Source organism: Pteropus alecto, unplaced genomic scaffold (genome assembly GCF_000325575.1).
Source record: "Pteropus alecto unplaced genomic scaffold, ASM32557v1 scaffold3, whole genome shotgun sequence".
NCBI classification, from domain to species: domain Eukaryota; kingdom Metazoa; phylum Chordata; class Mammalia; order Chiroptera; family Pteropodidae; genus Pteropus; species Pteropus alecto.
The window spans coordinates 6657192-6675087 of record NW_006442484.1 but is presented as its reverse complement, the minus strand read 5'-3'; the positions used below and the strand labels follow the sequence as shown (position 1 = coordinate 6675087).

Here is a 17896-nt window from a genome sequence, read left to right as displayed (position 1 = left end):
ACAGGCAACAAAAGTGACACTGTGTGACTCTGGGCATTTCCTTTATGGGCCTTGGAGCTTTGGTTTTCACTTTCATTGGCTTGAGCCACCCCAACTACCCTGCTATAGAGGCTCGGGCAGAACTCAGCTGTTCATTTCAGCCACTTCAACTGAGATTATCACATAGATGAGCGAAGCCATTTTGGCAACTCCAGCTTTCCTTAGCTGCCCCAGCCCAAGCACATGGAGTAGAGACCAGCTATCCCTGCCAAACTGGACTACTAAGTTTTGGAGTAGTGGAGAAATGGTGGTGCCAAATCTGTAGAATATTTGTCTCTTCTCCTTTCAGCCAGCAGGGCCCTCCATCTAGCCCTCCAGTGCTCTCCACAGCCCTGAGATCTCTGATCAGGGGCAACAATGCCCTATGCCACATACTCTTCTCTCTGACTTGCCATCTCCAGGACTCTTCCCTTTGCTCCCTCACCTCTAGACTCACTGGCTTTCCTTGACCAGGCCAAGCACATCACAGGGTGCTGCTGTTCCCTGTTCTTCCCCCAGATGTCTCTCCTATTTTGGGTCTTCATTCAAATTCCACCTTCTGATTAAGACCTTCCTCCTTACCTAGCCAGTCTATCCAAAATTACCACTATCTTATTCCCTGTCCCTATTCCCTGCTTTAATTTTTCTCTTTACTATTTTGCAATGTGTAACACAGTATTGAATTTAACTAATTTCCTATTTATTTTCTGCCTCACCTGCTAACACTTAAGCTGCATGAGGAATTTTTGTTTGTCTTTATCGATTGTATCTCCAGTGTCTAGAACACAGCCTGGCCCATAGTAGGCACCTCCATAAATTAACTGTAGGAAGAATGGAAGAAATGTCCCCTTATCACAGAGTATCTCCCTGGCCATACTGTTATACAGAAATCTCCTATTTCCCATTCCCTGTTTTATTTTTCTTCGTGGTATTTATTACCGTGTCCAAAGTATTTGTGTACAGCCTTTCTTCTTACTAGAATGATGATTTCTTTAACAGCATGGCTGTAAATATTTGCTGAATAAATTGATTTCTTGAACTAATGGATGAACGGATCCAGAAGCATCTGATGCTGGGACGCTGGGCTTCGACAGCGGTAAGCCGTCTTTGTGATATGACTAATTGTGAGGCTAGGTGCGGGCCTGCACCCACTCTGAGGGTGAACGTCTGATTGTCAGGGATACGTTTCGGCAGCGCCCTTTTAAACCAGCCACGACCCTGCGGCTGCTAGCCTTGGTTCTAGGTTGGCAGGGCCAGACATCGCCCCTTTAAGCTCGCCCAGCCGGGCGATTTCCGGGGCGGTGTCATTGCCCATTTAAGAGCGGTGCGCCCCGCCCCGGGGGCGGAGCTTAGAGGGGGCTTTAAGGGGCGGGCCGGCGGGGAGCTTGGGTCCTCCGGGGGATTATCGTCGGGTGGGTTCGCGCCTCTGGCCGCCATTTCTTGGTTCTCGGAGAAGCCGCCCCCTCCTCAGCCTCGCTCTGGATCTCTCCCCTCTGATCGCCGCTGCGCTGTCGTCCTGGCCCAGGTAAGCGCGAGGCCCAGCGGCCCCGGCTGCCCTGCCAGCGCCCGGCTTGCTGCACGCCCCGCTCACCTCACAGCTCCAGTGACCCTTCCACGCCCGCACTGGGAGTCTGCGCTCACGGTCCGTGCTGCAGCCTCGCCCCAGGATCCTCCGGCTGCCCGGAGCTTCCCGGACTGGCCGGCAAAATATTAAACCCGCGACAGGGGAGGGGCGGCGGCGGCCAATGGGGTAGGGCCGCCGAGTTTCAGGCGATACTGCGCGGCGGGAGCGGAGCGCCGGGGGCGAAGCTGGTCAGTGTGTGCGGGGGCCCGCCCTCCTGGCCGGCGGGGGCCTTGCTCCGGAGTAGCTAGGGGGCCTCCGGCCTGGTGAGAGGGCGGTGGGCGCCCTTCACCTGCGAGTGAGTGGCTTGGCCGTCCAGCTGGTGGAGTGAATGTGGCAGGTCAAGGAAAAAAAACACACCTTGAATTTCTGTCACAGTCTTATAACAAAAACCCGAGTGCACTTTTGGAGCTCATTTGCGTTTGACTAATACTGGAGCCGCTTTGAAGTTTTGATAGACATATGTGTTCCCAGGAATGACGAGGTCTAAAGGACCCTCCCCGCCTCCACCTGTGGCATGGGGCATGTTAATGATGGGTTCTTTGGCGTGTAAACATGAATTGTTTTGCCACTCTCTTTATGGTTACCAAGTCTCCTGAATTTTATTTGAGAGCAAAAGACCCAAGTATTTTAAACTGTTTGACATTTTGAATTAATATCAAAAGAAACTTTTTTAAGAATAAGGATAAAAATTTACGATAACTTCATTTCTAACATAACACATTGCTGAACCCTGCCTAGCATAGTGGCTTATTAGTGCATATAAACTAGTTTGGAGGATTTTCTTTCTTTTATATGGGCAAACCTTATTAGAAAACGATATGTACAGCATAATTTCTGTTGAATTCTCTTAAAATCTCATAGAAAATATTTTGGGACTACTGGGCAAAAGATATCTTCATGGCACTTGCTGTATATTGGTATATTGCTTTATTAAAAAGTAGTTGGTTACCAAAAATTATGACCTCCAGTCATGTATGAGAGTATACATATTTCATGACGTTTTAGTTTTAGATATATCTAAACAAAAACTTAAGTAGTAAATGCAATTTGTATTTTTCTGATTTTAAAGGAAACTCTTCTTGTTCATTGCCAAAAAATGAGATGCAATAGATTAAAAACTAGTAATTTTTAAAAACTTACCCCAAAATTTCACTATCATTTTAGTGTCAGACAAGTTCTTTATTAAGTGCCTAATATGCAGGTGGTTGTGCTAGCTAGGTCATAGTGGTGAATGAGTCAGACTAGGTCTCCCTGTCTTTGTGTCCTACTGGGAAAATTCCCAGTAAAAAATGTAAACAATTTGATATTTAATTATAGTTTAAGTGTTATAAAGAAAAGGCTAAGAGTACTAAAAGGAGCCCCTAATTCGGACTGAGGAGTTGGGAATGCTTTTCTGAGGAAAAGACATTTCAACCAGAAATTTGAAGTTAGTCATGGGAAGTAGGAGAGGGTAGGGGAGTGCGGGAGAGGTGAAGTGGAAAAAGAACTTTCCAGAAAGGTTGAAGAGTTAAGGGGGAAAAAAAGGCTTGCAGTTAAAAAGACTTGGGCTATGCAGAAGGGATACTACAGCGGTGAGCAGCTGGGAGTGGGCTGCCAAGGTTCAGGCAGGTGGAGGAGCTAGATCAGGGAGCAAGGCCATTAAAAATTTTTAAACAGGGATCAGATTTGTGGTTGCTAAAAATCCACTGGTGTAGCATGAAGAATGTAAGTGGGAGTAGGGGGTGGGAAAAGTGAATATGGGGAAAAAATTTTTAACAGTAAATTTTAAAAACTTTACTGACGTGTTCATATATTCCCAGTATAGAAGATATAAGTACCTCCACGTGACCCTCTACAGAGATAACCTCACTTAATAGTTTGCATGTCCTTCTAGTTCATTTGTATAAGATATAAGTATGTATTTGTATCCCAACTCAGTGTGGGATAAAACTATTTTTTTCTCTTGATTTCAGTTTTCACTTATAAATTTTGTGTCTAAGTCAACTGTATTTTAAAAACAGCTGTGTTGCATGTCATTATATGTATGATAATTTAACAACTTTGTGTGTTGATGAACATTTAAAATTTTCTAAAGTTAATTATGTCCTGAAAAATCCTTGTTCTTACAACTTGAAGCATATGTAGGACTATTTCTTTAGATACAGATATAGATATAGATAGAATTGCTGAGTAGAATTGAAAGGGTATGCATATTAAAATTTTATTTGTGTGGTCAAATACTCCTCCAAAGGGGACCGTGTATTGTTTTTCCTATATCCTTTTCAACAGCAGCTATCTTTAGTCTTTTACATGACAGACAATATATTATTTTTATATTTGGATTTCCTTGGGTACTGTTGAGGTTGAACATCTTCTAAATAAATATTTTCATTGCATATCATCTTTTAGAGCTTGTTTCTTCATATCTTGCCCCTTTATTTTTCTGTTGGGTTGTTAATCTTAATGATTTGTGATAGTTCTTTATTAAACTGCATGTTAATCTTTTCAAAAAAATCCTTTTGCCGAAGAATTTTAACAGCCCTTTGCTCTAATATACTATTTGTTTCCTTCTAGTCTTCATTTATTTTTAAATCTTTAGTCTGTCTGAAATTTATTTTCATGTAGGTTGCTTTCTTATTTTTGCAAAGAACTTGTAGAATTGGGTTTTTTAGTTCAAAATACATAGTTATTAAAATCTAAATCTGAAAGAAGCTGTGTTTTTCCTTAGCAGGTTAACTCCGTATAATGAGTTTTTATTTTCAAGATGTAGGATAAGGTGAAAGTCAGAAAACTTAATGAATTATGAAACAAGTTTTCTTCCTAAGAACCACAAAGTTGTAGATATTTTAAACATTTTTCCCTTAAAAAACCTTTTATTATGGAAAAATTCAACATATACAGAAATAGTCAGAAGAGTATAATAAACCCCCATGTACCTATCGTCCAGCTTCAACAGTTATTGGCCAGTTATCTGGCCAATTTCAATATGTATTTTTAAAAAGTAATGACTTTTCAAAACTTACCTTTAATACCACTATTTTATCTAGAATTAAAATGGCAGTAATTCCTTGGTTATTATAAACAGTCCAGTCAGTATTCAAATGTGTGTGTAATTTATGTCTTTGGGAAGCTCAGATGACAATTATCATGGATTTGCTAGTTTACATAATTATATAGGAGTCATAAACTTGTAAATGAGAGTATAATCCTCAATTTCTAGCTATTATTTTTTAAGATGTTGGTATTTCAGTTTTTATTTTTGTTTACAAGTGCACTTAGTTTAAAGCATCAACTGTTTATACAAGACTTGTTATATATAACAAATGTATGACTTAAAAATTTTTTCTTTTGAAATAATTTTAGACTTATGTAGAAGTAATAACAATAGTACAGAATTCCCATATACCTTTCACCTAGCTTCTCCCAGTGATAACATCTGACAACTTAAAAAACATTTATTTGTATTAGGATCTAGAGTAGGTTCATACATTGTGATCGATATGCATTTTAAGTTTTTTAAAACGTTTTACTTTGCATCTTTATTTTTCCCCTTGCTGTTTGTTGAATGAGCTGAATTAATGTCAAAGATAACAAATTCACCATATGTGTTTTGTTTGTATTTTCATTTAACTTTTTAGCTGTGATCTTTAATAATTTCTTATCTTTATTTTATCTTTATTTTTTTATTAAAAATTATTGGGGGTGACAGTCATTGATTAATAAAATCAAGTAAGTTTCAAGTGTACAATTTAACAGTTTGCCATATATATACACATCGCATTATGTGTTCACCACCCAAAGTTAGATTTCCTCCATCACCAATTATTTGACTCCTTTTCCCTCCGTCTATCTCCTCCCTCCCCCTTCCCTCTGGTAACCACTAATCCACTGTCCCTGTCCATGAGTCTTTGTTTGTTTGTCATGTTTGTTTGTCACTTTAAATTTTATATCTCAATATGAATGAAATCATGTGGTTCTCAACTTTTTCTGTATGACTTATTTCATTTAGCACAATTATCTCAAGATCTATCCGTGTTGTCGCAAATGGCAGTAATTCATCTTTTCTTATGGCTGAATAATAGTCCAGTGTATATGTAGTACATCATCTTTATTCAGTCTTCTATCATAGGACACTTTGATTGCTTCCATGTCCTTTCCACTGTGAATAATGCTGCTATGAAAATTGGGATGCATATATCTTTGTGGGTAAATACCCAGAAGAGGGATTGCTGGATCACATTCACTTCTTAGTTTTTTTAAGGAAAACCTCCATTTTTTCCATAGTATTTGTACTAGTTCGCATTCCCACCAGCAGTGTATGAGGGTTCCTTTTTCCTTACATCCTCTCCCAACACTTGTTATTATAACACTTATTCTGTTGATGATAGCCATTCTAACAGGTGTGAGATGGTATCTCATTTTAGTTTTGCATTTCTCTCATAGCTAGCGAAGTTGAGCATCCTCTCATATATCTGTTGGCCATTTGTATGTCTTCTTGGGAAAAGTGTCTGTTTAGGTCCTCTGCCCATTTTTTAATTGGATTGTTTTTTGTTGAGTTGTATGAGTTCTTCATATATTTTGGCTATTAGGCCTTTCTGCCTGACTTCAAATTATACTACAAAGTGACAACAATCAAAACATCATGGTATTTGGCAGAAAAACAGACACAGGCCAATGGAACAAAGTAAACCCCTGCATATATAGGCGAATGATTTTTGACAAAGGAGCCAAAATCATACAATGGAGAAAAGAAAGCCTCTTCCATAAATGGTGCTGGGAAAAGTGGAAAGCCACATGCAAAAGAATGAAACTAGATTGTTGTCTATCACCATACACCAAAATTAACTCAAAATGGATCCAGGACCTGAACAAAAGACCTGAAACAATAAATTTCATAGACAAAAACATAGGTACTGAACTTAAGGACCTTGGATTTAGAGAGGATTTTATGAATTTGGCCTCAAAGGCAAAGGAAGTAAAAGCAAAAATAAATGAATGAGACTAGATCAAATTTAAAAGCTTCAGAACAGCAAAAGAAACCATCAGTGAGGCAAAGAGGCAACCATCTGAATAGAATATATGTGCAAAGAACACCTCTGATAAGGGCCTAACAAATTCTTATCTTTAAAATGTGAGTTTTACAGAAATGGTTCTATGATATAGTAGAAAGGAGGACCAAGATGTAGAGTCAGAAAATCACTTTGAGCCCTTGTCTTCACCATTTACTAAATAATGGACTTGGCCATTATCTCTGACCATTGTCATGAAAATAAGATAATACTTTGGGGTGTGTTTCTGAAGATCAAGTACAATTATTTAGTTGTACTTGATGATGAAATGTGTTGGGTAGGAATTATTTCCTCAAAGACCTTACAATAAAGGAGACAGACGTGTAAATGAATAATTAAAATCTGATTAGTAAAAAAGTAAAATACTTTCAAGGTTCAGTGGAACTAACTTTATAGGGGGAGTTGAGTTAAAAGGAGGGATTCTCTGACATAAGGCTTTAGAAGTCTGGGATAACAAGTTTGACCTTCATAGGCAACTGAAATAAGACTGGATAGCAAGGTGAAGAGGGAGCAATGCCTGAAAATAAACCTGGAAAGAGAAAGACTGGATCTAGATGTTATGTATGAGTACTTTGTAAACTTAAAAAGCTATTAAAAATTTCAGTTATTTCCTTAGGATCTAAGCAAGTAAATATATAAATTACAAGTATCATGGCTTTGCCAGTTTACCTAATTATGTATGAATATCTATACTTGTAATACGTGTACAATAACCTTTAATTTATAGGTGCTTATTTTTTGCGATAGTATTTATTAAAAATTAGGTTTTATTTTTATCAAGTTTATAAATAAACTTGAAAGAGCCATCTAATGGGAAGGCTTCTTTTGAAAATCACTATCTTGAATTCTGCTCCCTCAAGGCAACCAGTCACATATTACATAACATGCTCTTATTGTTACTTCTTGATTTGAATTATCTGTTGAATTTCTGCTAGATGAGATGAGGAATTAGCTTTCTGTCCTCACCTACCTTTTATATAAACCTTCACTCAGTTAATTTATGGGTAGATCAATATTTAACGTTTATGGTATAATGACTAAGCAATTAGCTGAGTCATGTAGTGTACTGTGATTACGTTTCCTTTTCTATGCAACTTCTTGTTTTCTCTGGAATTAATTATTTGTTGGCTTAGTTATATGTACTTATTTTTCTCAAACTTCCTTTTGTAAATTCAAACAGGTTAGCAAGGTAGTTTTTATATTTCCATTTTATGTGTGCTATATTTTTAAAATTAATATCTTAATTATTTTGATTAACCTTAATTTTCTTAATAGAGATAAAGAAGTAACATTAATTTGATAGTATAAAGAATTGTTTATATTAAGTGGCAATTTAAAATCTATAGTAGAATATTTGATGAAAACTTTGAATTATTTGTATTTTAGTTGAAATAGGTGATTAATTTTGTATTTTTATTATGAACGCTCAGAAGAGAAACTTTTTAGGATCGTTATCATCACAGGATGCCTTAGTATATGGCATTGTCTCCTAACGTTTATAGGGATATATGGCTATTTTACGTATAATTTATTCATCTAAAAGATGTGATAAGCTTCATAAATGTTTACCTTCTCCTACCAGACCAGCTCCTTAGAAAATAGTCCAGTAAGTTTAGAAATGATGTAAGCCTATGTCTATTTTACATAATGTCTTTAAAAACTTTGAATCGAAGTAGCCAGTTTTCACTTTTTTTCAGATTTCCTTGACCAGGAGTCCTTTTAAGTAACATAACTACTAATGTCCACAGGACTTTACTAAATAACACCATTTGTCTGACTGCAAATTGTGGGGAGTCTTCTGATATCTTTTTCTCTCTGGCTTTATAGTGACAAAAATGCTGAGCTTCTTCCGTAGAACACTTGGGCGTCGGTCAATGCGTAAACATGCTGAGAAGGAACGACTCAGAGAAGCTCAACGAGCTGCCACACACATTCCTGCAGCTGGAGATTCTAAATCCATCATCACATGTCGGGTGTCCCTTCTGGATGGTACTGATGTTAGTGTGGACTTGCCGGTACGTAGGTCTTGCTGACCTGCAAATTCTGTATGAGATCACCTTCTTCATTTACACTTACTACTTGATAACTTCCTGGGAGAATTAAGTAATATGAGTTTGTATGGATCAGGCACTATAACATAAGTACATGATTCAGGTAGTGGTTAGGTACCTTGCATGATAATATTTCTCTGAAATTAGTGGGAGCTGCCTAAACATTCAAATAATATGACACTTGTTGCCGCGAGACATTTGTGTGTATTTATGTGTGTTCTTTATGATGGCAGTACATAGTACTCTGGTGGATTTCTCACAATACTTGATGAGCAATTGTTAAAGCAATGAGAAACTTTGGGAACCAGAATAATACCTATATGTATACTGTAAGACTTTTACTTCTCGATACTTTCCTGTAGTTTTCAAAACACTCTTCACTTTTCTCAAAACAAATCCTCCACAGTTTGATATGCTTGCAGAAATTTTAATGAAATGAAGAGAAGGACTTTCTTCATATCCCTCAAATCTGACTACTTCTGTGCTCCTGAAGTCATTTGCAGGGGAAGTTTTTAATACACTGTAATCTTTATTTCAAGACAGAATGTTGTAATTGTATTTAAATTTTGGATAGGTTTCTTTGCAGTTATGAATAATACTAACAGTGTAAAGCATTCCGTTATATTTGAAAGGGGTTAACTTATTTCTTACAGGCATTTTTTTTAAGGAGAGGGAGAGGTAGTCATATGGCTTTGTGAGAGTTTCTTTCTGAGCTATTGACTAATGCCAAATCTCTCTCGTGTCTTTGTTCTGCGTTAAAAGATTTACATAATTAAGCTGTAAAATGTGCAGTTTTGACGTAAGCGTCATTGGATGTTCTACAGTGTTTTCTCCACAAACTCTCTAGTACACACTCATTTACCCAAAATGCAGTTTTAAAAAAGTCCTTTTGTGCAAGGCGATAGCCTGGACGCCGCAATAACAAATAGCTGAATAAGCTCAGGAAGGCTTTAAGCTCACAGAATGAGAGATTAAGGAGTTGGGTAGTTCGTTTAAATGAGTATTCTGATTAATTGAATAATTTAGAATGTATTAGATATGTACCTTATGAATTTTTTAAATAATGGAATATAAAATTAAAGACAGGATTTCTAAAAATGTTTTAAAGCCATCGTTATGAGTATTTATTTTTACATTAGATGACATTTTTAGAGTTTTTGATTCTGGAAGACTTTAAGGCATTTAAATTTTTGTCCTGTAAGGGCTTCTTGAGGGCTCATCAGAAATTCTAATATGTAACACTTTGTGAGGATAGTATTCATATTCATTTTTTTTTATTTGATAAGTATCTTAAGAGTTTTGTGTACTATTCCATTAAAATATCATTATGTGGTGAAAAGCTTGAGATTGTTGAGTAGGAGACTGGAAAGAAGTTTCTTATTACCTAATGTTTGAAGTATGAAGTCTCAGGGTTGTTGATGGAAAGGCTTGTACTAGGAAAATAGACTTTGTAGGAGCTATTTTAAAAAGGCAGTATAGTGTGGAAGAGAAAGCACTAGGTTTTAAAGTAGTGGAACAAATGGCTACTGACTGGTATAGAATGGTTTCCTGTGCTTGGTATGCTCAGTAGGGTGTATGGGATGCTTAATCAAGGCCAGAAATGCAAGCTGGCCTCTCTTATGCAGACAGTTGCAGTGAAAAGTCAAGAGTTTTAAATTGAACTTTTTGTAGAACTAGAACAATTGCCTTTTCAGCTCCACAGGTGAAATCTTAGAGTTAGTAAACTAACTCTAGATGCTTGCATGGATCTAAAATAATCATTGGCCTGCCAACTAAACTGCCTTACTAAAGAAAAAAATAGACCAGATGAATATTCATTTCTGAGAAGAAAAGGTTTTCCCTTTTTCTCATTTAGCTTCTCGGCCAGTCTAGTATGATGCTGAAAGATGTAGAATTGATTTTGGAGAATGAAGGAAGCACATACTCATTTCCCATTAGGATTAGGGTCACTAGTTACTGTTGCAAGCCAGCATAGAACTAAGATGATTGCCCAGGCAATATGTAAAGGATTATTTGTGATTAAATCGAGTAATTTAAATCCTATAGACTCCAGATTAATATGTACAAGTAGCAATTGTCATTTTCTGCTCTTTCAATTTTATTAAAATTGGGGAAAGGGTTTAAATACCTTCTATTTCCTTTTCTTTTTTAAAAAGTACTAATACAGTGAGAATGCCTTTCAGTGAATGATAAAGACATCAGGTAGAAATTTGTGTGATTTCAAATTTTTTTCTTTGTAAATGTCACAGTAACTCCTTTGATTTATGATTTATTAGTGTTTATAATTAGCTTGTCTTGTCAAACTCTGTATTACCTATGTTTTAATAGGAAATATTTGATTAACTAATAGATAATTTTATATTTCTACTTTGCCGATATAGATACTGAAGTCTTTAAATTATATAGATTGTGTATAGTTATACCTTTAAATAAAAGAAAAAACATCTCATGTTTACAAATTGGAAGACTTAACATTGTTAAGATAGCAGTATACCTGAAACTGATCTACAGAGTCACCAGAATACAGGCTGACTTATTTGTAGAAATTGACAAGCTGATTATAAAATTCATATGGCATTGCAAGGGACCCAGAATAGCCAAAATAGTATTGATAAAGAACAAAGTATTAGAACTAATATTTCCCAATTTTAAGACTTACTGTAAAGCAATGGTAATCAAGATATTGCGCTACTGGCAGAAGGTTAGACACACACAGATCAGTGGAACAGAATAGAGAACCCAGAAATAAACCCATACGTTGATGATCATTTGGTATTTGACAAGAATTCCAGAACCATTCAGTGGGGGGAAAGAATAGTTTTTTTCAACAAGTGATGCTGGGAGAACCGGATAGCCACACGCAAAAGAATGAAGTTGGAACCTTACCTCACACCACATATAAAAATTAACTCAAAATGGACAAACACTAACATAAGAGCTAAGACTATAAAACTCTTAGAAGAAAATGTAGGGATAAATCTTTATGATCTTGGATTTGACACCAGTTTCTTAGCCATGTCACCAAAAACATGAACAACAAAAGGAAAAATAAATTAGGCTTTATCAAAATTAAAAACTTTTGTACCTCAAAGAACACCATCAAGAAAGTGAAAAGACTGTCTCACAAAATGGGAGAAAATATTTGCATAATTATATATCTGATAAGCACTTGTATCCAGAATATATAAAGAACTGTTCTAATACAATAATAAAAAGGTATATTACCCAGTTTAAAAATGGGTAAGAGATCTGAATGGAAATTTCTCCAAATAGGATATATAAACGACCATTAAGCACAGGAATAGATGCTTGACCTCATTAGTCAGGGAAATGCATAATAACTACAATGATATGCTACTTCACACCAACTAGATAAAGTAAAAAAGTCTGGTAATAGCAAGTGTTGGTGAGGATGTGGAGAAATTTGGACCCTCTTCTATTTTTCGGCAGGAGTGTAAAATGGTGCAGCTGCTTTGGAAAACAGGCAAATTCTCAAGTGTTTCAAGAAATTCTCTTTTGAAATGTCACATTTCTGTTAGATTGAGCATTAACATCAGGAATCTGCAAGTGCCTGGGTTCACTGTTGGTTGGCCTCAGTTAACCTCTACTAAGGAGTCACTACCTACTTGAGAAGTTTTTTCTGAGGAAACAGCTACCCAGTTGGCAGTCCATTCTTTATTTTCTCAGAATGCAGTTGTCATGTTTTAAGAGGCTGGCACATGATGCTTTGGCAGAATAATAAGGATGAGAGTAATTTTTTAAGTCATGCTTCCTTTTGGTCTTTGAAGCAAATAAAGAATGTTGATGGAATATGAAATTGATTCCAGATATGTACCTTAGAATTAAGGTAATGGAAGCATGTACATTTGGTACCAGAGAAGCGAATGCTGTAGATGATTTCTGTGACTTTCTGCTATAATTTAAAAATATTTTGTGTTCCATTTAAGGTCATTGGCATTTGCAAAGTTTTGCATAATTGCTGTTTGCTGTTGAAGTTTGTTAGTGCTTCGTGACTTAGTTATTATGAGTATGATTTAAAATCAGAAATTTTCTTCTGTTGTTTCCAGTAATAACAGTCTCTCTCCTTCCTTTGTCCATATTTCTCATAGAACAAATATGTTCAAATATTGAGTTAGTTCGTCTTATTTGCCCATGTGGGTTTAAGATTTCATTGCCTTTTGCTCATTTCTGTCACATTGTTGACCATATTTTCTCATGTTTGCTTTACTTTAGCCATTGAACTTGCTGTCTTTGGAATAAGCCAGCCAGCTGCTGGCTTCCTCCCCCAAGATTAATCTCTGAAGGAAAGATCATAAAATATAAGAAATAAAAATTAGAAAGCCTTAGGGAAGGAGTGTTGGTAATGGGGTATGTGTGTATATGCGCACGCACATGTGTACTCCCACTGGTGATTGTGGTGGTGACAGTGGTGGCAGCTGCAGGTTAGGGGAATTATGGAAGTATAACATGGGGAGGGGTGGCCATTTGAAGTCAGGCCTTGATCTTTACCCCCAGTTGTTGTCTTCATAATTAGTATCTGGCCCTGACTGAGTGGTATGAAAGCACAGACTCAGATGGTGTGTGCAGCTGTCCTCAAAAGTAAATAATTGTGTTGGCTAAAGTTCCCTACTTCTAAAATTCCTAACCCCTAAAATTCCCTTACCTATATTCCCTGCCCCTCTTTAGGGAATGATAAATTATAATGAAAGGAGAATATCTTTCCTAGTGTTACTTTACTTTTCCCTTGGGAATGGGAGTGAATCACTGACTTAAGCAGTTGTTTGTTGAATGGAAAGTGATTAACTGTGGTTTTTTGGTTCTTGGGATTCTCTTCCATAGGACTCCTCTGTACCCGCATTGATTTCTCAGAGCTAAATAGAGCTAATACAGAACTGGGTTGACTTCTTTTTCGTTACACATGATCTACAGAAAGTGACTTATTCCCAATGAATATGGCCAAAATAAGGAAACAAGCATTTCAAAAGTCAAGTAACAAAAGACATCAAACTATTACAGATAGCACTAGATGCAAAGGCAGATGGGGAAAAAAGTCTAATAAATTTTCTAAAAGGTAAGGGAAAATATTAGCAATACGAAACAAGAATAAAACTTACTTAAAAGGACCAAATGGAAAAATTAGGTATGAAAGTATAATAAATATTATCAATGGGACAAAATTAATGTGAATTATAATAAAGGACAAATTGGTAAATTGGAAGTCATTTATAGGAACTTTTCCTGTAGGTGGAAAGAAACTACAAAATAGGAAGCATAAAATAAAAGTTATGAAATGGAAGATAAGAGTAGAAGTTCCTTTTTCCCTAAGATAAAGAATAAAAGAAGGATGCCTGCTTTCACCACTTCTATTCAGCATAATCTTAGAAGTTCTAGCCAGAGCAGTTAGGCAGAAAAAGAAATAATAGGCATCTAAATTCTAAAGGAAGAGGTAAAATTATCTCTGTTCAAGATGACATGATCTTATAAGTAGAAAATCCTAAAGATTCCACATATACCTTTTTAGAGCTAATAAGTGAATCCAGCAAAATTGCAGGATAAAATAACCAAAAAAAGCAGTTATACTTCTATACACTGGCAATGAACAATTCGAAACTGAAATTAAGAAAATTTATTTACAATAGCATCAAGGAGAATAAAATGCTTAGGAATAAATTTAACCAAGGAGATAAAACACTTGTATAGGCTAGGCATACCTTGTTATATTGTGCCTCACAGGTATGGCATTTTTAATAAATGAAGGTAAGACCCTGCACCAGCAAAATGAGTATGACTCACTGAACGTTCACATGTTGGTTAGCATTTTTTAGATATAAAGTGTTTTTAAATTAAGATATGTACACTTTTTTAGACATAATGTTATTACATACTTAATAGATTATATTATAAACATTTATATGCACTGGGAAACCATAAAACTCATGTAACCTGCTTTATTGTGATATTTGCTTTATTGCGGTAGTCTGGAACCATATCTCTGAGGTATGCCTGTACACTGAAAACTACAAAACATTTCTGAGAGAAATGAAAGAATATTCCAATAAATGGAAAGATATCCTGTGTTCATGGATTGGAAGGCTCAATATTGTTAAGAGGGTAGTACTACCCAAAGTCATCTATAAATTCAATGTAATCCCTACCAAATTCTGAGGACTTTTTTGCAGACATAGGAAAGTCCATCCTAAAATTCATATAGAATCTCATGGGACTCCACAAATAGCCAGACAATCTTGAAAAAGAAGAAAAAAATTTGTACTCACACGTCTTTATTTCAAAACTTATTACAAAGCTATAGTTATCAAAACAGGTTCTGGCATACAGACGGACGTATAGACCAATGGAACAGTATAGGGAATTTAGAAATAAACCCTCAAATATATGATCAAATGGTTTTCCAGAAGAGTGCTAACACTATTCAGTGGTGGAAAGTAGGAAAGAGGTTATCGGGCTGAGGGGAGAGGTGTGAGGAGTGTTTGTTTAATGGGTATAGAGTTTCTGATTGGGATGATGATTGAAAAGTTCTGGAAATGGATAGTGGTCATGGTTGCACAACATTGTGAATATATGACTATTTAATGGCACTGAATTGTATTTTTTAAAATGGTTAAAATGGTAAATTTTATGTTAAAAAAAGAAATTGGGGCTGCTGCTTGTTAAGTGAGGGTCAGTGGAAGTTCTTATGTAGTTGGAGAACCTAGGCATTGAGTATAATTTTGTGAATAAGTTTGAAGAGGAGGTTGTGATAAGAAGTTGGAGTCTCTGATTATTGATCTGAGAGGTGATATTTCAGATGAAATCTGGGTATAACATGTAACCCTTAGGGAATTTGAACTTGACAGGCAGACAACAAAATTCAGACTCTAGCCATGTCATTTTTTTTAGTTGTGTAATTTTTTCATATTAACTAAAGCTTTCTGAATTTTTGTCTATGTTACATATTTGTAAAATGGACAAATAAACCATAATCATCAAGATTATTGATTAAATGACTATGTTTAAAAAAACTAGAAGTGCCAGCATCTGGTAGGAAACTTAAAATGATAAAAATAAAGGAGAAATATTTGAGGAAACAGTAGATTGAGTTCCCAGAATTAAAGAGAGATGAAAGATCTCATTAAAAAGGCCCAATAGAGTACCAAATAGAGTTAAGAAAAACCCCATACCTAGACACGTTATAATGAAATTTAAAATCATCAGAGATAGAGAAAAGTCTAAAGCTTTCAAGAGAATAAATATTATTAAGGAACAAGATTCAAATTGACATCACACTTTTCAACAGCAATATAGACTGTAAGATGATAGAGTAATATATTTTGAATATCGAAGAGATTATTGAGAGAAAACCATTTTGAACTTTGAATATTATATCCAGCCAACTCGTTCAGGTAGAAGAGCATGATGAAAATATTCTCAAACATGAAGACCATTGAGGATCAGCCATAGAAGTTCCCACATGGGGAACATTTCTTGAGGAAGAACTCAAATGAGTAGAAAAACTAATCTAGCACATGCTGCTAGATATGTGAAATATATGCATGTAAGATGTGTTAAGAATAATCAGATACCAAAGTAAAGATTATTGTCTTTAAAAACTTAGCCATGACCAAAGAAAGGAAATAGAGGAAGTATATCTGTAAAACATGATGAGGATTGGAGGGGAGATTTGGGGCATGAGGGTATGGTAAAGTTCTTGTCTTGATAAAGGGATAACGTGTTTATTTATCAAAAAGAAAGGATATAAAAAGTGCAGGAAAAGCAATGGACTAGTCGAAGTAATAGTTGTTAGTTAAAAGTCAGAGATGGATGATTCAATTAAAAAATCCAACTATTTGTTTATTTAGAGGAAATACTCTAAATCATAATTAAAATTATATAGGGAGAAGAATATGGATTGGATCTATATGAAAATATTTGAAAATTGAAGATCCCAATAGCTTTTGCTTATGAGGGTTATATCTATCAATAGTTATATTAGAAATTAAAACTGAAATATTTAAAAATATTTCTTGGTTAATTTAAAAATAGCAATAATATACCCCTTGTATGTTAAGTAATGTTTTAACGAAAGATAACTATTGTACTAAACAAAAGAATTCAGTGAGAATAGTATTGTTTTATGCACTTTTGCAAATCCTTTTAAGTATCTAATTTAATAAATCGTACATGAGTCTATTATCTGCTTCTGCATTCATACTTTTGTAGTATGTTGTTTGATTGAGGTTCATGAGAATCATAGGGCCTGTGGAGCTTTTGAAAAGATCTGGGGAATCTTTACGGGTCACATTTTGAGAACTGCTTTTTCCATACAAGTTTCTTTGCTATTATCCACTCCCTCCAATTTGATGTCTTCTGCATTGATCACAGTAGTCTTTGTCCTATATTCCTTCCCACTTTCCATTTTTTTTTTTTTGCTGTTTCCTACCTTATATTCTTATCCAGTTTTAGACTGACCATCTTCAAGTCTTCAGTGATAATTCTGGTCTCTTTTGTGACTATCTCTTCTCTAAAATCTATTGGCAAATGCAGTTCCACATGATTTGTACTTAAGTGTTTTATTAAGTTTTCTTGTGTTTTCTCTTATATTTCTGTTACATTATAAAGTTCTTTTTAAAGCAGGGACTCTAATTATTGACATGACAGAGCAAGAATTTCTCCTTACACACAGAGTTAGATACAAAGTAATAATTGCTAGTTGATAGGAAGTAACATTTTCTAGGATTACAAATTCTCTTTTGGCCTTACGTGGTTTTTTGGAAAACTGTAATATTTTACCCATTACATGCTATAATAATTTGGGTTGTACTTTTGGTATTACAAATAATGTATTTTTAAAAAGAGATCATGTATTACTAAAACCATCTTCAGCCAGGCTTGCTGATCTTATAATAAGCCGCTTATTGATTCATTTATTTTCTTAACCATTTCAGAAAAAAGCCAAAGGTCAGGAGCTGTTTGATCAGATTACATACCACTTGGATCTTATTGAAAGCGACTATTTTGGACTGAGATTTATGGATTCAGCACAAGTAGCAGTGAGTAGCTGTTTTTTGGAGGTTCTAATATGGGGACAGAAATGGAAAACTTCAGATGATATGCAAAGTGCTGCAAGACTACCTATTTTTTTTTCTTTTTTTTAACTT

The 17896-nt window shown here is 35.6% G+C and overlaps 1 protein-coding gene across 4 annotated transcripts in view; it reads left to right on the top strand.

Moving 5' to 3' along the window:
* The first annotated feature begins 1385 nt into the window (after window positions 1-1385).
* EPB41L5 (erythrocyte membrane protein band 4.1 like 5) overlaps window positions 1386-17896 on the top strand; it is a 144075-nt gene continuing 127564 nt past the window's right edge. For 3 of the 4 annotated variants that reach the window (XM_015596718.2, XM_015596717.2, XM_015596720.2), the window contains exons 1-3: window positions 1386-1543; window positions 8518-8705; window positions 17684-17788. In XM_015596718.2, coding sequence (XP_015452204.1) covers window positions 8526-8705; window positions 17684-17788 — 285 coding nt within the window. In that variant the 5' untranslated portion in view covers window positions 1386-1543; window positions 8518-8525. The remainder of the gene's footprint in view (window positions 1544-8517; window positions 8706-17683; window positions 17789-17896) is intronic. The other variant, XM_015596719.2, reaches the window with a different exon arrangement.